At 52.8% G+C, this 18291-nt stretch overlaps 5 protein-coding genes across 5 annotated transcripts; 3 read left to right on the top strand and 2 right to left on the bottom strand.

Annotated features, from left to right (window-relative positions):
• Positions 1–2438: 2438 nt before the first annotated feature.
• Positions 2439–2669, top strand: CTRU02_200334 (uncharacterized protein; the record flags this gene model as incomplete). Its single annotated transcript, XM_036718336.1, has 1 exon — positions 2439–2669. The coding sequence occupies one exon, from the start codon at positions 2439–2441 to the stop codon at positions 2667–2669; it is 231 nt and encodes a 76-aa protein (XP_036589336.1).
• Positions 2670–3508: 839 nt separating this feature from the next.
• CTRU02_200333 (short chain dehydrogenase reductase family protein) lies at positions 3509–4414 on the bottom strand (the record flags this gene model as incomplete). Its single annotated transcript, XM_070203670.1, has 2 exons — positions 3509–4285; positions 4385–4414. The coding sequence occupies 2 exons, from the start codon at positions 4412–4414 to the stop codon at positions 3509–3511; spliced, it is 807 nt and encodes a 268-aa protein (XP_070062252.1).
• A 731-nt stretch (positions 4415–5145) lies between these two features.
• Positions 5146–6062, bottom strand: CTRU02_200332 (uncharacterized protein; the record flags this gene model as incomplete). The annotated part of the gene is made up of 2 exons (XM_036718334.1): positions 5146–5740; positions 5797–6062. 2 exons carry the CDS (start codon positions 6060–6062, stop codon positions 5146–5148), a joined length of 861 nt encoding a protein of 286 aa, XP_036589334.1.
• Positions 6063–8797: 2735 nt separating this feature from the next.
• Positions 8798–10205, top strand: CTRU02_200331 (tat pathway signal sequence; the record flags this gene model as incomplete). The annotated part of the gene is made up of 2 exons (XM_036718333.1): positions 8798–9413; positions 9463–10205. The coding sequence occupies 2 exons, from the start codon at positions 8798–8800 to the stop codon at positions 10203–10205; spliced, it is 1359 nt and encodes a 452-aa protein (XP_036589333.1).
• Positions 10206–15148: 4943 nt separating this feature from the next.
• CTRU02_200330 (DUF3433 domain protein) lies at positions 15149–17731 on the top strand (the record flags this gene model as incomplete). The annotated part of the gene is made up of 1 exon (XM_036718332.1): positions 15149–17731. One exon carries the CDS (start codon positions 15149–15151, stop codon positions 17729–17731), a length of 2583 nt encoding a protein of 860 aa, XP_036589332.1.
• Between the last annotated feature and the right edge of the window lie 560 nt (positions 17732–18291).

The raw sequence follows: 18291 nt of genomic DNA, 5'->3' as shown, positions 1-18291 counted from the left end.
TCATTTCCGCCAGTCGGGAGAAAGATACTGCCTGCGTACCAGGTGCCGATACGGATACACACAAAAGAGGGAAGACAAACCCGTTACAGCAGGGCATGACCTTTGACATTGACCGCAGGATAAACATGGGCATGGAACGGCGCAGCACAGCATAGCATCATCCTCAAAAGTGGAGCCGAGCATGTCATCGCCTGGCTGTTCTCCCCCCGCCCTAGGCCGGAATCGAACGAGAAGGTAGGCTTCGGTGCATTGGTTATTTTTCCCAGGATCGCTTTGCAGCACAGTTGATGCGATCCAGTCAAGTCCAATGCGGAGAATTGGCATAGAGAGGGACCAGAAGCGCTCGGGTACCGGTACATCCAGGGCGACAACCCCCCATGCCTGTCATGACCTGCCGCCTTCGCCCTACCCCACACAGCGAAACGCTCGACGGTCTTCTGGCCGACCCCCATCCCCTGCCTGCGAAATGCCCATTTCCCCCGTTTCCCGAACCAGCTTTTGCGGTCACTCGAGCCGCTGATCCGCAAAGACCCTGAAGCTCTTGCTGGTGGCCCTGAGTCGAGTTCAACTGCAAACCGGCCCCCCGCCTCAGATGGGGGAACAGGTACCGGTACTTGGCACATGGGGGGGGCAGGCTTTTCTCCATTACTGCTTCTGGCGACGTTTACCGCGGGACCTGATGCAGTGACTTTAGCAGCGGCCCCCGCCATAATAGTGTAAACAAGTATGGAGGGAGCACGGTGCTGCGTCAAGGTGAGGTCTGCAGAGGTCCTCGAACGACGCAATATGCAAATCGTTGTCGTCTCCTTGGATCAACGAGAAATACTCCAGAACGCATGCGAGTGGGACGACAACTCGGCGTCATACCAAGCTTGGTTCCTCCAAGTCCACCCCCATCTTCGGACCTATTATCGCGGCTCCAGAACTCCAGAGAGCCCAGGAGTCGGTCAAGTTGGGTCTAGGGCATTGAGCGTCATGGATTAGACGGCGGGAAATAACGTGAAGGCGTCTTGTCCGCGTCCCTCTTTTTTTCTTCGGTTTTTTTACGCCAGGACGGAAAAAAAAAAAAAAAAGAACTGGAGATGGGATGGATGGATTCTGCTGCCGCGGCTACTCTCCGTTCAGAGTACCTACCTTATACTCGTAGTACATACCTCACGGCATAGTAAATAACCACCAGCTGGGCAGCCATCTCGGTCTTCCGTCGGTAGATAGCAACCAGACCTAAAGATTCTTTATCCTCGACTCGCCCGCCTCCAACCCATCCACTTCCCTCTCCGACTGTTATCAATATCATCCATCCATCCATCCCACCGTCATCGTATTCTTCCACACACACTCTCTCTCACGCACACCCACACACGTAGCTCTTCGTTTGGATCAGAAGCAAGTCAACTGGACAGCCTAAACCAACCCCAGTCCACAAAGTCCATCACATCATCACACATCCACACCCTCCCATCCGCACAAGAAAACAAGCTGCTGCTCAACGCATCCCACCCAGCCTTCGTTTCGGGCCAGAATCCTACAGTGAAGCAAGAATAAGGGCTGCCGCTACCCACCACCATCCCACATTTTACGCAAGCCCGCGTCGACTACCGGACTCGCCTTATCCAGTCCAGGATCCGGCACAAATTACCACGTCCTCGAACGATAACCCACGCATAAGAGTCTCAACATCCCTCGCTCGCGCGCGCGTGTGGCCCAGGGATCGCTTCTGCGTGTCTCACTCTTCCTGCTCTCCCGCATCCCTCTTTCTGAGAGAGAAAAAAACACACCTTCGATCAACTCATCACCATCTTCTCCCGCTATCTACCTCTCATTCCCCTTGCCCGCACCCCAATCTACTTTACCCACTCGACTGTTGGCTGCTACCGCTGCCGCTGCAAGGGTTGGTTATCCGCAATCGCGCCGAAATCCAATATTGCATCCAATATTGTCCAAGCAAGACAGCGGTCCCGCAATTAGCCTGTCACCAGCACCAGGGTCGTCCCACGATCACTTTAAACCACATCCACCCCACGGTTCACGGCCATCCCGTTACGTCCGCGAAAATCTCAGACACACCTCGACGCCTTTTAAGAGAGCAGGATCATCCGCACGCTCGTCCACTTTGAGAAGCCTCCTCCTCATTTTTTTTCTTCTTCTTTCCCACAGCCCTCGGTTCCTGATCCAACCTCCCCCGCGTGACATCACCCCGTTCAGGTACCTGTGCTAGGTCTCACACATTCAGTCAAGATCGGCACCCTAACTTCGAAGATCTGGGGATTATAATACAACCAACCATCGCTTCATTCGACCTGTCGTTTGGCCACCTTTTGCCCTCGGTAGTACTTTCTGTCGCCCTCGGTACACAAGACACAACACACCACACCACCTCAACAACAACTATCAAACTCACAAATCATCACACTTACCTTCTACCATCAACCGCAAACATGAACGCACCTATCCAGTCTCCTTCCCGCCAGGCCTCCATGTCCTCGGCAACATCGTCATCGACGCAAGAGTCGCCCATGAACCAGATGGCGCCCCCACCCCAGGCCCCCGGCGGCCAGGCTCCCTCAACCGAGGCCTTCCTCCGCGACTTCACTCTCGTTGCCGAGGCCGCAAAACGTGCCCAGATGGCCGTCATGATGCGCGACTTCGAGGCTTGCGGTCTGTCGTAAGCCACCTACGTGTTGTCCGCAAGGCTGCGAAAAGTATCCGGCAATCTTATTTTTTTTTCTATTTTGCTCGGACCGTCTGCGGACTCGCAAAGTATCGGATGAGGGCTGCTGAAACAATGCGGCCTCCGGGAGGGACATCGAGGCACGCAACAAAGTAAACCTCGCTTCTACTGGACCGACTCTGGTCGTTGTCGAGGCCGCTCGTTTTCACCGCCTCGAGTCACTCTTCCCTCACATTCGCTCGAAAATTCCTCTCCTCTCGCTACGACGTTTAATCGACTTGGAAGTCTTTTATTCCATCATTGGGTCTTCATTATCGGTTTTACTCATCTTCCACGGGGAAATCATGGGGAACGGGATAGACGATTTTTTGTTTTCTTCATTTTTCAACTCATCACGGCAACAACATCATTCATCATTATCGGCGTATACTGGGCAAAGGCATATTTTTCATTACGGGATTGGGGGATATTTCCTAAGGGGCTGTTTTTTGTCTTTTTAAACACAGGCGTCAGTGGCGTATTATCTTACCGGGTCCGGGCTATTCACTCATCATACCCGCCCGACGACTGGCTTCGCTATCATGTATGAATACCACATCAGGGGGGACATGGTCCTATCTTAGATCTTATCTTGACAGTTTCAAATCACAAAGCCAGTCTCCTGGCTCTTTCTCAACACCTTTGCTTGCTGTTGGATTGACTTTTTGATGTATGGTCTTTTGAGAGTGAATTATCACATGTTTTCTATCATGCCTGAGCCCTTTTTCTTTATTCTCAGTTTCCATGCATAGCCAACACCAACACCAACACTTAACACAGGGTAAGTAGTACAATACATTACAACTTGGAAGCCAGAACAATTCCGCCATCGACAGTAATCGTCGCACCAGTGACAAACGCGCCGGCCCTCGACGACAGGAAAAGGCACGCCCCGGCGACGTCCTGCGGCGTGCCGATCCTGCGCATGGGTATCTCCCCCTCGATGGTGTCGCGCATGGAATCCAGCGTCGCCTTCATCATCTTGCTCTCAAAGGGACCGCACGCAAGGGTGTTGCTCGTGATGCCCCTGGGCCCCAGCTCCCTCGCCAGCGCGCGAGACAGGTGGTGCAGACCAGCCTTGCTGGCGCTGTACGCGAAGCTGCTCATCAGCGGCACGCGCAGGCCGTCGACGCTGCCGATGTTGATGATGCGCGCCGGGTCGGAGGCGCCGGCGGAAGCGGCGGCCGCCGCCTCGAGCAGCGGCGCCGCGAGCTGGGTGAGGGTGAAGACGCGGTGCAGGTTCAGCGTCAGCAGCTTCGTCCACGCCGAGTCCGGGTACGTCTCGAACGAGTCTCCCCACGCCGCCCCCGAGTTGTTCACCAGCACGTGCAGCTTCCCGCCCGTCTTCTCCGACAGCGTCGCCACTAGCTTCTCGCAGTCCTCGAGCTTCTGGAGATCCGCCGGGATCGCGAACGCCTTGCCCGGCCCCTTTTGCGTCAGCGCTTCCGCCGCCGACGTGCACGTCGCCGCGTCCCGCGACGAGATGTACACTGTTGCGCCGTTCGCGACGAAGCCCTCTGAGATCATTAGGCCGATGCCCTTGGCGCCGCCTGTTACGAGGACGATTTTGTCCTGGGTTTTTGGAGTTTGTGTTAGTTTTTTTTTTTTTTTTTGAGGTGTTGATAGTTTATGGTAAGGTGGAATAGGATGGGTGTGAGGTGGGGAGGTAGGTACCTTGACATTGAAGAGGGATGCCGCGTCCATGGTCGCGGGAGATTTATGTTGATTTGCTGATTTACTCAATGATTCGGAGTTGAGTAGAGTCAATCGTGTCTGGAGGGACTAAAGTCGTGTGGTATAAGGTGCGGAAGGCAAGTGAACTGTTTTGCAGAGGTGAAGCTGGGGAGCTCGGGTTCAGATGAGAGCTCCGGTTGTCGTTGCTTGAATGAGCCGAGGCTCACTCTGAGGGGCCCCAGGCCGAGGTGTGATAAGGGGTACTTCGCCCCACGCATTATCAACGTGCATGTCGATGTATTCTTCATCACGCCGAGTGACAAATTCATCAAGGCACGATGCGAAACTCTTGAGACTACTCACTTCCAACCACACCGCATCGCCTGAACACCTGCAGCTTCGATACAAACAATGTATGAATTTTCGGTGCACGCAGCTAAAATGTCCTATGCTTGAATTTGCCCCCCTCCTTCTAATACGCGAGTCTATTGTCATTTGCCGTCCTGTTCCGTGTCGCAACCTCCAACGCCTGTGCTTTTGCTCAATCTAAATGCTCGTCTGAACGGCGACGACGCTGAAAATGCCGGTCCGTCAATGATCCTCCTCTGATTCAGACACTTTGCTTATCATTACTGCAGTTCTAGTCCGCCGCCAGCTGTGATGCCTTCTTGACTGAAGGCTCAGACCCGTGTGAATGGCAAAACGCCATTTCTTGACAAAAATCAATCCGCTCAATATTCACATCCCCTCCGAATCCAGGCTTACGAAGTGGACGACCTCGGGCTGCGCTTCCTCATGAACGCCGGCAACCTCGAAGGCTTCTCGCCGTTACTTGTCGTCGTTGTCTCCGTCTTCTCTGGCGTGCCCGCGGCCGCAGCAGCGGCCCTCTCCTTCCTCGGCGAGCAGCAGCATCCCATGGCGGCATGGAAGAGGAACGCAATATCCGTCAGACCAGACGCAATCCACATGAAGACGAACATGCGCACGCCAAGATCTGCGCTGATGTTGAGCTCCTGCTGCTGTGTGAGAGCGTAGCGAGCGCCGACGCTCATGACGGTCGCAATGATGGAGGCAACAGTGACGAGGAGACCAGCAATGCCTGCGAATATGGCGATAGGCAGGCTCCACCACCGAGTGCGCAGGACGAGGGGTGTGACGAAGATCAGGGCGGCGTTGAGGGAGATTCCTGAGATGAAGAGGCCGAACATCACCTGCTGCCCGATGCGGAGAATATCGAGGATGGTGTTGACCTGCGATGGCAAAGCGATGGTCGCGCCGGCCAGGAGCTCGTTGGTCAGGATCTCGATGGGGTTGAACCAATACAGCCTCTGGGGCTTTGAGCAAAAGGTTACGCCTCTAGGAGTTGGTTGTGTCAGTGGATGCTTGGAGATGTGTCAAGGGTCCGGACTTACTCGTCATTGTAGCCCTCACAAAAGTTCCACAGGCCGACCTGGTAAAAGTCGTGGAGGCCAAGACTCCGAGCTATGGAGTTGAGAAGGACGGCATTGTCCGACGACGAGAGGGGGATGATGTCGGAAACGTCGAGCTTGAAGAAGTAGATATCGGTGAGGACGGGCTTGATGGATGTGTTACCGATGATGACGAGAATGAGGAATATGATGGAGATGAAGTAGCACACAGCGCAAACAATTGCGCTGTTTCTCCGGAGCTTGGCCATCGGACTTGAGATAGAGATTTGGGGGCGAGACAGCTGGGGAGAGAAAAAGGTAGGTAGACGTGGAACCCGATCTGGGGACGGAGTGCTTGCTCGGTGGTGCCTTCCCCAGATATCTACGGAGTGCTCGGCAGTGTGTAGTGATGAGGCACAGATGACGCGGGATTCGTACCTCTCCTCTCCGGGCTCGGGGTTGCGTGATGAGGGGGAAACGTTAGGGTTATCGTTGAAATGGCAGACGGCCAACAATCAAAAGCCAAGCAATGTTTTGGACCAAGACTATCTGCAAGGAAACCGGTGACACGTTTGCAGGATTTCACTAGCTTGAAGAGTGAAAGACTGTTAACCGGTCGATGATAGTAACGGGGTAGGGATATCAAAGTCAAGCTTAAGCATCCATGGGACCCAAGACAGGCCAGCAGACTTGGTAATGGAAACAAATAAAAAAAAGGCAGAGCCAACTAAACACAGTCGGACCGGGCCAGACCATAACCACCGATGGATCCCTGGGAGTTGGTAAGTAAAATATGGGTTTGACTGGGCCCAAAGCAATAATGAAAAGAGGTCAGGGCCGCCGTGAGTTGGCACCAGTCAGGCGTATCGCTACGGGGGAAGCTCAGAGGAGGGTACCAAACAGGGAGTATGACGTCGTAGCAACGACTATCACTCTAATTCTCGACCAGTGTCTTTGGCAGGCTAAAGCTGGCGGCGGGTCTTGGCTTTTCTGACTGTGAGTGTGCAGCTAACTAGTGGGTCTCCTTTTTTTTCGTCCCAGCATCGACAAGTGGGAAAAAAAGACTTGGGCACAAATAGAAGAAAAAAACAACAACAAAAGTCAGCCAACAATTAGAACGGACCGACAAAAGAAAAGACGACAGGGTCAGTCACGAGCACGGACTGCAGGAGAGTTTACGCTTGAATGCCACCAGTGGTAGCCCACTTCGGTCATATGCGTAGGGTCGGTTCCGCATGTCCATTACGGAGCTCATCTTGCAATGGTGCGTTATGGACAAGACATATTGTGTGTTGTCTGGTGTCTGGTCCCTCTGGGTCCTCAAAAGCAGGAATCATCTAGACGAGGTTTCGTTGCCCCTGAACTCCAGCACCGCCCCAACATGGCCTGGTCAACCGGCCTGACGGCCACCCTTTCACAGCTGAAAAAGGATCCAACCCGGAAACTCCTGACCATCCGATTCGAATGGACATATGCAGGATACGGGATGTTACTAAGGCCCAGAGGCCCAGTGTGGGAGGGAGCGGGAAGACCAAGCATGCAGACAATGGCTGTGTGAACTGTGATTCCAAAAGGTGGGTAGAGCGGCTCTTGGTGCCTCACCATTTGCTATAATATTTTATTTGCGTCTCTCGGAGCTGCGGTGTCCACGGTCCCCGTTCGGAGGTCCCCTGCCAGTGCTGCCCTGGACTCCCATCGTGCCTTTTTGTAAAGGTAGTGAGTGTATTTCTTGCCAATCCTAATTGTCTTTCAATCCCAATTTGTAGCGTAGCAATTTAATTCCCCGTCAAGGTTGATCAACCCGAACGGGTCCGCCCGTAAATCAAAAAATAAAATAAAAAATTCAGCATCCTTATCTCAATAAACGAAATGAGGATGGGCGGCTGGTGGAAAGCCTAAAACTCTTTTTTTTTTTTTTTTCTGTATTCTTTTCAACCCACCGGCTGCTCACATCTTTTCCAGAAGCCACCACCACCACCACGGTCATGTCAATCTGCACACGCGTACAACCCCCGCCACGCCGGCACAGCTGCCGGTGATCGCCAGGGATGTGGTCCCCCGTTTGTCCCTTGTTTCTGCCCGTTACCCGTTCCTGGGTTTGAGGCTGCATTCTGCCCTTCGCAGCCACGGACGCTGACATGGAAAGTTGTAGTTGGGCAAACACAACTCTGTGGTTCCGTCTCATGTGTTATTCATGCTCCCCTTTTTTATTTCGGTCTGTACGAGACCTGCAGCTTGCTACACTAGGTGGCCCAGTGCCGGAGATGCACGACAAGGCCCTGGCAAATCCCCAGCGATCCTCGCAGCAGCTTCCGGTGAGGTGGATCGTTACGATGGGTTCCTACGCCCCGCTGGGCAGGTCAAGGTCCTGTTTTCTTTCTTGGTAGCGTCGTCTCTTTGCTGCATAAGAGGTCGACAGCGCAGAAGTGGGCCCTGCACGGCCGTGGCCTAGACACCCCCCAATTGTCTGGGCCACCCCAGGAAATCAAGTGTTAGTACACAAATATTATGTCATAGGTGAACGGCACTACTCAAGCCTTCAACCTACTTCGCTGCTACTGTCGCTGGCGTCCATTGGCAGTTACGCCTCTAGCAGAAGTCTATCTTTCTTCATGTGAATGAATAATCACCCTGCTGTTTCGTTTCATCTAACCCTGGTCGCCTTTTCTTTCCCTCTTGTCTTTATTACTACTACTCTCTTGGGCGTGGTAGCGTTGCTAGTTTGGCTTATGATCGTCATCGGTCTCTCGAGTCATTCTCAACGTCCTTTTTTCTTCGTCCGATAACCACTTTGGCTTCTGTCTTCCCGTCCCTTGCCCAACTCAATTATTTTCCCGGGTGACACATTGTGGTCACTGCGTCCTTCTACGGTCAGGGCACGAATACTTAGCAATCACCTTGACCCTGGACTTAACATTACCACCCCCAATATCAAAATCGGCTTCAATCGCCTCTTCGTTCATTGACCAAAACCAAGTCCTCGCAATAGGCTGCGCCGCCTAGAATGACTGGCCGTCTCTTCGCCCTTTCCCTGGGGCTTCTGTCTTATATCGCGACGCCAGTAGCAGCTCAGAGTGTCAGCGCAAGCAGTTTTACTCTCTCCAACACCGAAGATGTCACCTTCCTGTCAGGAACCAAGACTGTCCCCGTTACCCAGGCTAGGACGCCGACGGGGCCCTATGCGACCTACACCTCGAAAATCACCCTCACGGGGGAGAAACTGACGACAGTAACCGGAACCGTGACATTTACAGGCAATATCACGCAAACGACCACAAACGCCGAGGGCCAGTCCGTTGTCATCATCTCAGGCGAGACCTCCGTCATGACAGCCACCGTCAATGGCACCGCGTCGCGGACATCGTCGGCCTCTCCCACCCCGACTAACACGACGCCCTGCAACAACTACGTCGAGTTCTGTGACAGGAAGTACAGCAACATCACCGAGGTCGGCTGTCACAACTCGCCGTTCGTTCGCCCAGGCAATTCTGCTTCAAATCAGGCGCTCGACGTGACAACTCAGCTCAACGACGGTGTTCGCTTCCTCCAGGCACAGATTCAGTGGCCGACGAACGGCACCGAGCCGCACTTCTGCCACTCTTCTTGTGACATTCTTGATGGTAAGGTTCAAAACTGCTTAGGTTTGAAGCCACAACTAACGTGTTATAGTTGGCCCCATCACTGAGTGGCTCACCACGGTTCGCGAATGGGTTGCTGCCCACCCTTACGACGTGGTAACAATTCTCCTCGGAAACGGCAACTACTCAAAGCCAGAGTTGTACGCCCCCTTCATTGAGTCTACCGGAATCCTCCAATATGCCTACGAGGCTCCCTTTCTCCCCATGGCTCTCGACGACTGGCCTACTCTCGGCGAGATGATTCTTCGCGGCAAGCGCGTCGTCATGTTCCTAGACTACGTGGCCGACCAGGAGAAGTACCCATGGCTTCTGGATGAGTTCTCTCAGATGTGGGAGACCCCCTTCGACCCCATGGATCGCTCTTTCCCTTGCACTGTTCAACGGCCCCCCGATCTGGCAGAACAAGATGCTCGTAACCGCCTCTATCTCATGAACCACAACCTCAACGCCGAGTACAATATCTTTGGCGCCTCCATCCTCGTCCCCGCCGTCTCCCTGCTGAATGTGACCAACAACGCGACAGGCGACGGCTCGCTCGGCAAGAGCGCCCGACAGTGCAGCACGAACTGGGGCCGTCCGCCCAAGATCCTAAATGTCGACTACTACAACTATGGCGATCCCCCGGGCTCAGTCTTCAAGGTTCAGGCCGAGATGAACAATGTCACGTATAACCGCGATTGCTGTGGTAAGGTCACTGGTGCATCGCCAGGACGACCAGCCATCTCGGTGTTTTTGATGGTCGGGGCTATGGCATGCGCTTTGCTACTGGTGTAAACACCAGGTCTAATATTTCTGGTAAACGGTTAATGACAGCATGTTGGGCGTTCAGCGGTTGTTTGTGATAGACGGATAGATCAAACCATGAATATGAATCTTTTGACTAATTTACCTAACTGAGTCTTTTGGTGATGACGAGTTCTGCAATAAGCAGCTTTTGTCCAACATATTGTTGATCCCTCAACCGAGTCTACGATCCATTCGGATACAGCCATCTACGCGCTTCGCGTAACTTGTAAAGTCGAAACAGATGGTGCTAGTGCAGTTTATACAACATGACTAACCAACACCATGAAGATCTCCTTCACGTCTTTGGTTAATTTTCATGTTCAACTATTTGTCTCTTTATCAACTATGGGATACTTGTCGTGGAAAGACAGTGTCTGCATCCGTTGGTGCCTGACAGCATCGCAGCTGTTCCACTACGAGCCTTTTTTAAAGCGGTAGTCTCACATTGTCATGGATTTGCTCTCGCTCCTGGTTCTGGACAGTTATAAGGAGACCTGCATCTCGACTATGCACACTGTGCTTCAAGATGTTAACCTTGTCAAAGTTGAGTGAAATGTTCCTACTGCTTATGACGTGTTGAGACACGGCTAAGATGAGATTGTATGACAAAGTATGGATTTAAAAGTCCATTGAATGGGATACCTGCATTCATTGGTACGACCTATCCTTACGCCTAGGATAAAAAAAGATCACATCGAGAAGAAGACGAGAGGGAAACCCCCCGGGTTACCGTTCCCCAATACAAACTGCCGCCAAGTAGACCCCAAAACACACACGGTTGGCAGGCGGTATCTGGCAATCATCAATTCGAGTGATTCGACAACATGGTACATTACCTATGAAGTCGCACCTGTCGGCTTTACCTTGACAAATGTTCAGTCCATGTCGGCCCTTCCTGCAGTAACCTACATAGCCATACATTACGGAACGAGAAACAATGGGTGACCAGATATCAGACGTTCGAAATAACAGTTAGATTGCTGTCTAGCTGCATCGGTGCTTTCCTAGGACGAGATTGCAGAGTCATCGTCTTCCTCATCTCAGCGGATGGCCATGTCACCTCATACGTCCCTTTGCAGTCCATGTACATCCCGTTGGTGACGGCACTCGCTCGAGACTATGACTCATTTGGTCTTCTGGAAGAATGATCCTTGAAGGCCCAAGTAAAGATGCTGAGGTTCATGTTTAGTTATACTGCTAAGGCTCGCTATGTAAGTATGCCTTTCCTCTTTCGTACTGCTGGTGTTCTCAGTTAACATAACTAACAAACCTGGTTGTTGTTCAAATGATTCAGACCGAGAAATAAAGAACGCGATGTTCAGATCAATGATTGGTAAACAGCAAACCGGCTTGTGAACCTTTTTATCAACGCCATGTCTGTCCGGAGCAAGGGTTCTACCCTCTTGCCTCAGACTTTAGTTCTAGCCAACATCACCAGCGTAGGGGCTGATACGACCACTATGCCTCTGTAAGTGCAGCGGTCTTGAACTTTTAACATTTAAGGACTGCCCGCAGGGTCCCACGATCCAGTGACTTCCATCCCATGTCCCGAACACAGACCTAGACGCAGCAAAACCTGCAGAACTCGAGTGAGGCATCTGCATCATCCCACCGGCCCCGAGCAAAAGGAAATATTGAACACTTTGCATTTCCATGTAGACGGGATCCCGTGGGTCCCACGGGCTCTGCCGTCCGTCTCTTCAAGGTACAGACATCAGCCGACGCATGAAGCAGCTAGCTTTTTTTATGCATGAACCGGGCCTCCCCTGCTCCATGTCACAGGCCTTATTTGAACAACGGGCCCAAGTATTCCACAACGAATTCGGCCCCAATGACGAAGTTGAGTGATATTCGGGAAGAGGCTCAATAGTTACCGAGACGGATCAACAGAACCTCGAACGAAGTGAAAGCTACATCTCCTAGTCCCATGATGTCACCAAGGGCAAAACGCGAATCTTTTCCTCCGTGTTCATCACTTATGGGACCTCATACGTCGTTCCTGCGACTGTTGGAACATAACTCCGCACGCCTCCGTGGATGTGAAATCACACTGCCAAGTTCTCATTGTCGAGGCTGTCGTCAGTTGCGTCGGGCTCGGTTTCGCAGCGGCCGATACAAGAACCGCCAGACATTTGCTCCATGTAACACAACGGATCCCTGCCCTCGGCGATGTACGTGAGATGGCATCTGTCGTTGACTCGGGATGGCATGTGAATCGTCATGCATGACTCAACCTGGATGAAGATGTGATTTTCCCAGTTTTAAGAGCAACTTGGCCATAGGACGCGGGATACGCCAGCATATCTGGAAGAACGCAGTAGCAACGGGAGGCAGAAATGGAGAATGTGGGAAAGTAAGGCCATTAATAGCTTGATAAAAGAAAAGGCTCACTCACTTACATGGAGCAGCAGCCCTGCATTGATTCTTGCTGGCAAGTGTTTTGGTCTGATCAACCTGGGCTACGAATATTTGACATGTTCCGCTCAATACCACGTTAATGCAACCCTAAACTCACTCCTTCTCTTGCGCGCGAGGTGGCTGCCCTGAGCGAACATGGAGCAAAATAAAACGAAGGAAAGAAGAGAGAAAATGAATTCAGTGATGTAAAAAGATGCAATCTACAATCAATGCCAGTAGGATGCTGGAAAGAAAAAAGGATGTGATCAGTGGGAGGCTTGAACTCCCGACCTTGGCATTACTCAACATTTCAGATGAAATATTAGTACCACGCTCTAACCAACTGAGCTAACCGACCCCTTTTACAGGTGTTGTTGGAAGAAGGTGGAGAAGCGTGCCCCATGTAGCGAGCGTCACGACATGCAGGGGCCTGACCTCCAGCCGCTGTACCTCTGATTCAAAGGATGGCGCGGTAAAGGAGCGACCGTGGTCCTTGGAGAGATCAAACTACTGCGGGTTTTCTTCCCCAATGGCGTATTTCAGGGCTTGAAGAAGGGCGAAGAAAATAAATGAAAAATGAAAACCGAAGTCATAATGCATTTCTCCCAGTAGCCCGTGCTGGCCTACAACACACAGCAACAACCGACTCAGGCACGTTTCGTCACTGGAAGGTTTCGAAAAGGCTGAGAGAGAGCAAAGGCAAGCCCATGAAAGTGCGGCTCCCAAGTAAGTCTGACACTCGCAGCGCGCATAGATCATGCAAAAGCAGCGCTGCAGTACGATCTGGTGATGCATACAAATGGATGCGGCGACAAAAAAGTGCCTTAAGGCTGATAGCATGTGATGGCCGCATCCCTTCTTAAAACATGACGATCAAATGACTGTTTGCATATTCCTTCGCGAGAGGCATTCCAGACGTCGACGAGCGCCGCAGAGGCTTCGGGAAAGGCAGGCTGATGCAAGGTGTAGTTGGAAAGCCAGCGGCGCCGGACTCGATTCCGTATGCTGGTAGGCATTCCCCTGGTGCCACGGGGGCTATCAGGGTTTGGCCGAGTCTCGAGAGAAGACACAGCCTCCACCACGCGTGACAGAGTTGAGAGAATGCCGGGACGTGGAAGATGCCGTGGTCATGATTGCTGCTCGGCGACCCGTGCCAAGTTTTGTCGGCACGAGGCAAAGAATCCGGCTCCAAGGGCTGAACATAGCGTGAGCAAAGCATACTAATAATAAATGGTGCAGCAAGAGCTAGAGGCAGCCCAACGCCGCCCTGAAAAGAAAAAAAAAAAACTGCCAAGGGTTCAGACGTCGTACTCTCGTCCAACTACCCAGCGGCTGCAGCAGCGGGTGTAAGACAACGTCAAGATCAGCAGGTCCAGGGCGTCGGGGATTCTTGGGGGAGGCGCTAACTATCGAATTCTGCCCTGCAGCTTTCCATTTCGGGGAGCAAGCAAGCGGTGGTCTGTGGTCCTCGTCCAATGGGGTTCCCCACCGCCAGTGCAACGCTTCATCTGGAAAACAACGGAGCACAGGGTCAAGCAGAGGCAAGCTGTCCGACGAGTGGGACACCCAAGTCGTGTCTTCCCTACCAACAATGATCCGAGGGGCGGATTACGAGCTCACATCAGGATCTCATTTGATGACCCTGAGATTGGACTGGATCGCCGCGATGACACTTGAACGGTCTACGAAATAAAGGGGACCTTCGTCAACGGATACCAGATCTGAAACGCATAAGTGTGCGGTCCCGAGCCGGGTAACGAGTCGAGTAGTGTACTAGTAGTATAGTAATGGGGCCTCAGTTAATGAGACAAAGGATCTCTTTAATGTTGGCCGCATTCCTCACCTTCAGATTCTGCGTATTCTGGCCTCTCACCTCCCTTCATCTGTTCAGCCTTGCCAACTCGTCCGATACTCCCCTGGCGGGAAGTTTAAACCCGTTGGCCGAAAGATTCGATCAAACGAAACGAAGCGAAGCGAAGCGCCCTGAGTAATAACATAGGTGCTTACTTGACAATCTCATAGCACTCATTCGCCATCCGTCCGTGATCCGATAACGGTTCCGCTTAGCGGGGCTCCAGGTTGACTTCCTTGAAGCGCGCCCATACCTTGCGTTGTTGGAGGGTCTTGGCTATCACTACCCATATTCCTACACCAAAGAAAGCGCCCCCGGCAGCCCTACAAGCCCTCTTTCCTTCAGCTGCCCCGTCTAGTTCCCGTCCGTCTTCGTTTTTCCACATCCCGCCTCCCCCTTATTTCCCCTCGGCGACCTGGACTGCCAGGACAACAAAAACAGCCGGTGATGCCTGTTGTTGACTCGTAGCGTTTCTTTCCTTTTTCACTTTCGCTTCCCTTCTCGCTCGCTTCCTCCAACCGCGCCGCTCGTTTGCGCTCACCTGCTCGACTTACACCGACCCCGACTTTTGGAGAGAGCCTGTTCCGCTGCAGTGGAACCTTACCCATCACGTTCCCCCTCCGAGGAGCACGACCGCGCCGATCCCCGACTCTGCCCTCGCGACATGAGAACGCCATAGACAATGGCGCAAAACGGAGGCTATGGCGCTTCTTACCGACCTCCTGAGCCGCCAACGTCAAAACCACCACTGAGCCATCGAATCTCGAATTTGACCGAGATCAGCGACTGGGAAACTTATGAGCAAGATGAGGGTCCCTCGAGCCCGCTCCGTGGAAAGCCCTCCCTCGTCTCCCTCCAGTCGCATTCAACTCCCGCAACGCCGTCGCCGTACGAATCAAACGAACCTCAACGCCGATTCTCGACAGCATCATCATGGGCCGGGTCATTTTCATATTCTGGCGCTTCTGGATATGATTCACTGCCCTCAGCTACTGATGCACCTTCCAGATCTTCAAAAGCTGGCCGGTCTTTCCGTAAACCCTCTTTATTACGCTCCCATCAGCCCATCCCCGAGGAGGAGCACGACCTTTCCCTGTTGAATTCCGCCGCGCCAATCGCCCAATCCTCGCATTACGAGGCGATGCCGGAAGATGAGCCCGTTTTCGACGTAACCGCTACTCTTGGTCCCATGGGCTTCCAGGATGAAGCTTTCCTTAAGAAACTGCAGGAACAGGAGGCTAGCGGCCACCTCACTGGCGGTCTCGGCGTCGGCTTCAAGCCGGATACCACAATCAAGGGAGACGATCTCCTGCTATCGCCTACAACACCAAAAAGGTCGCTTACGCGATCATTCTCTCGGCGCCCGAAGCTGAACCGCAGTGCAACACTAAAGGCTTTCGGCCAGGATGAGGCCAATAAGAGAGGCGAGGTTATCGAGGTCATTATTGAAGAGCCTGAAGGAGGAATTAACCATGGTGACCAAGTCGACCTTAGTGTGATGGCCGGGCCGGATATTGGTGATGACGGTGGAAATATGCGACATGCCACCTTCCCCATCAACAAATCACAGAAGACGCAAATCTTCTATCCGCAGCCGAACTGGAAGCCCTTCTCAATGAGGTGGCCCTACCTGACTGTTCTGATCGCATTATCAATTACCCTGGCTGTGATGGTGGAGCTGCTCTTCCAAAGATCACGCAGCAACCCGCTTCTCAAGTTCCAGTCTCCCGCCGAGGTACGCGGTGAGCAGTATTTCGCTGTCAAATTCCTCCCGACGATCCTGTCCGTCACCTACGGCGTCTTATGGCAGATCACCGACTTTGAAGTAAAACGTCTTGAAGCCTACTATCAGCTCTCTAAAGAAGGCGGCGCGTTGGCAGCCGAGTCGATCAATGTTGACTATGTTACGAGTCTCAGCTGGTTGCGACCGTTTCGGGCCTTGAAGCTGCGGCACTATGCCGTTGCCGTGTCGTCTGTTTCGACGTCTCTGGCCGTCTCTCTGGTACCGACATTTGGCGCTGCGTCTTTTGTTCTTGTTCCTGACCGACCTACGCGCCTTGAGCACCCCGAGCTCGAGAAGCAGATCCGTCTCCATGCTGTCTGGGCAAGGCTTCTGTCGTCGACTCTGTGCATCTGCGCACTCTGCGGCTGCATTCTCCTCTTCATCCTTCAGAGAAGAAGGTCAGGCCTTTTGGCTGATGTCAAGGGCATCGCCGGGCTTGCGTCGATGGCTGTGGTCAGCCATATCCTGGTGGACTTTGCTGACCTCGACGTCGTAAGCCATAGCGACATCCATTCCAAGCTAAAGCATCACCGGTACGTTCTCAGGAATGCGTCTTTGGCACCAGATGATGAGAACCCCGTCTCGTCCCAGGAGAGAGATCAGTTCCGTGACCACCATCTTTCGGAAAACCCTCATCCGCGCATGCTGCGTCGTGACGGGTACTTTCCGTACGTCATCGGCATTGTGCTTTTCCTGGGCTTCATTCCAGTGTTCCTATTCTCGAACGCAAGCATCATCACCGCCAAGGCGCCGTGGGTGGTGACAGCGTTGGCGGTTTGCATCAAGCTAGGCTGGGGAGGCTTGGAGACAGATATGCGGATGATGGAACCCTATTACATCCTGTCAAAAAGACATTCCTCATCCAAGACACTCACCTTGGATTACACCGCCATGCCGTTCGGATACATGCCATTCCAAGCGTTCCTCAACGGCCACGTCTTGATGTTCCTGGTCGGATTCGGGAGCATGCTAGTCGAAGTCTTTACCGTGTTACTTACTAGTCTGGCGACCGTGGTCGGCACTGAGTTCCTGGAAGCGGCCTTTAAGCCGCCGCAGAAATCTGGCGATCCAGATTTTGGTGGCATCAACTCCGGCCAGGAGACTGTGCTGTCTTTCTGGATCTCGTACGGCCTGGCCACTTTCATCCTGATCTACATGGGTACCGTGGCAACGGTAGTATTTCTCCGCAGACGACACCCGTTTCTGCCGCGGCAGCCCAACACCATCTCGTCACATCTGGCCTTTATCCACCAGAGCAAGATGATATACGACTTTGTCGGAACGTCGAAGCTGAGCAACGTAGACATGGTGCGCCATCTCGAGAAGCTGGGAAAGACATACGGACTTGGATGGTTCGAGGGCCGTGACGGGCAGACGCACTGCGGCGTGGACCAGGAGGAGCTGCTCGGCTACTATAAGCACGGCATGGAACTCCAGGGTATGAATAAGCCGTGGAACCAGCAGTGGGATTCGTATGATTAAGATTAGAAAAGAAAAAAAGAGCGCTCGTGGGGAGAGAAGAGTTGTGCGGATGCTTGATATCTTAGCCGGAGGGAGCGGGCAGATGTATGGCAGGTGTCTAAACTGCTGCCTGGAGACGTGATGCACTTGCAATACAGGAACAACAACCACCTGAAGGAAGGTTGAGTGTGATAGGGGAGATGATGGTCCACCCGGCATAGGCGTTGCAGGCAAAAAAAAGGAGTTTTAAAGGTTAAAGATTCTTATCACACTCTCTTTTCGCAGAGAAGGGAGGGAAAGACCGGCACGGCACAGGGATTTAGGGTTTGGATTCTGGAAGCATTTGGGGAACGGGGCGGGCTGGCTGCATTATTGGATGGAGGGGGGGGGGTTATATCTGGCTATTGGGCTATGCGCCTCCGCATGTATGTTGTTGTGTGCGTCTGTGTGTGTGGCATGACCTTACCTTAACCTGCGTTAACTCACTTAACGAACAAATGCCAACTGTTAATTTCTAGTGTACCTGATAGAGCGACACATCTCATGTGAAGAGGAAGAGATTGGATTTCAGGTAAAACAAA

This window comes from Colletotrichum truncatum (assembly GCF_014235925.2).
Source record: "Colletotrichum truncatum strain CMES1059 chromosome Unknown Contig_0001, whole genome shotgun sequence".
Taxonomy (NCBI): Eukaryota; Fungi; Ascomycota; class Sordariomycetes; order Glomerellales; family Glomerellaceae; genus Colletotrichum; species Colletotrichum truncatum.
Note: the sequence above shows the minus strand (reverse complement) of the source record. Positions and strands in the feature narration are given on the sequence as shown.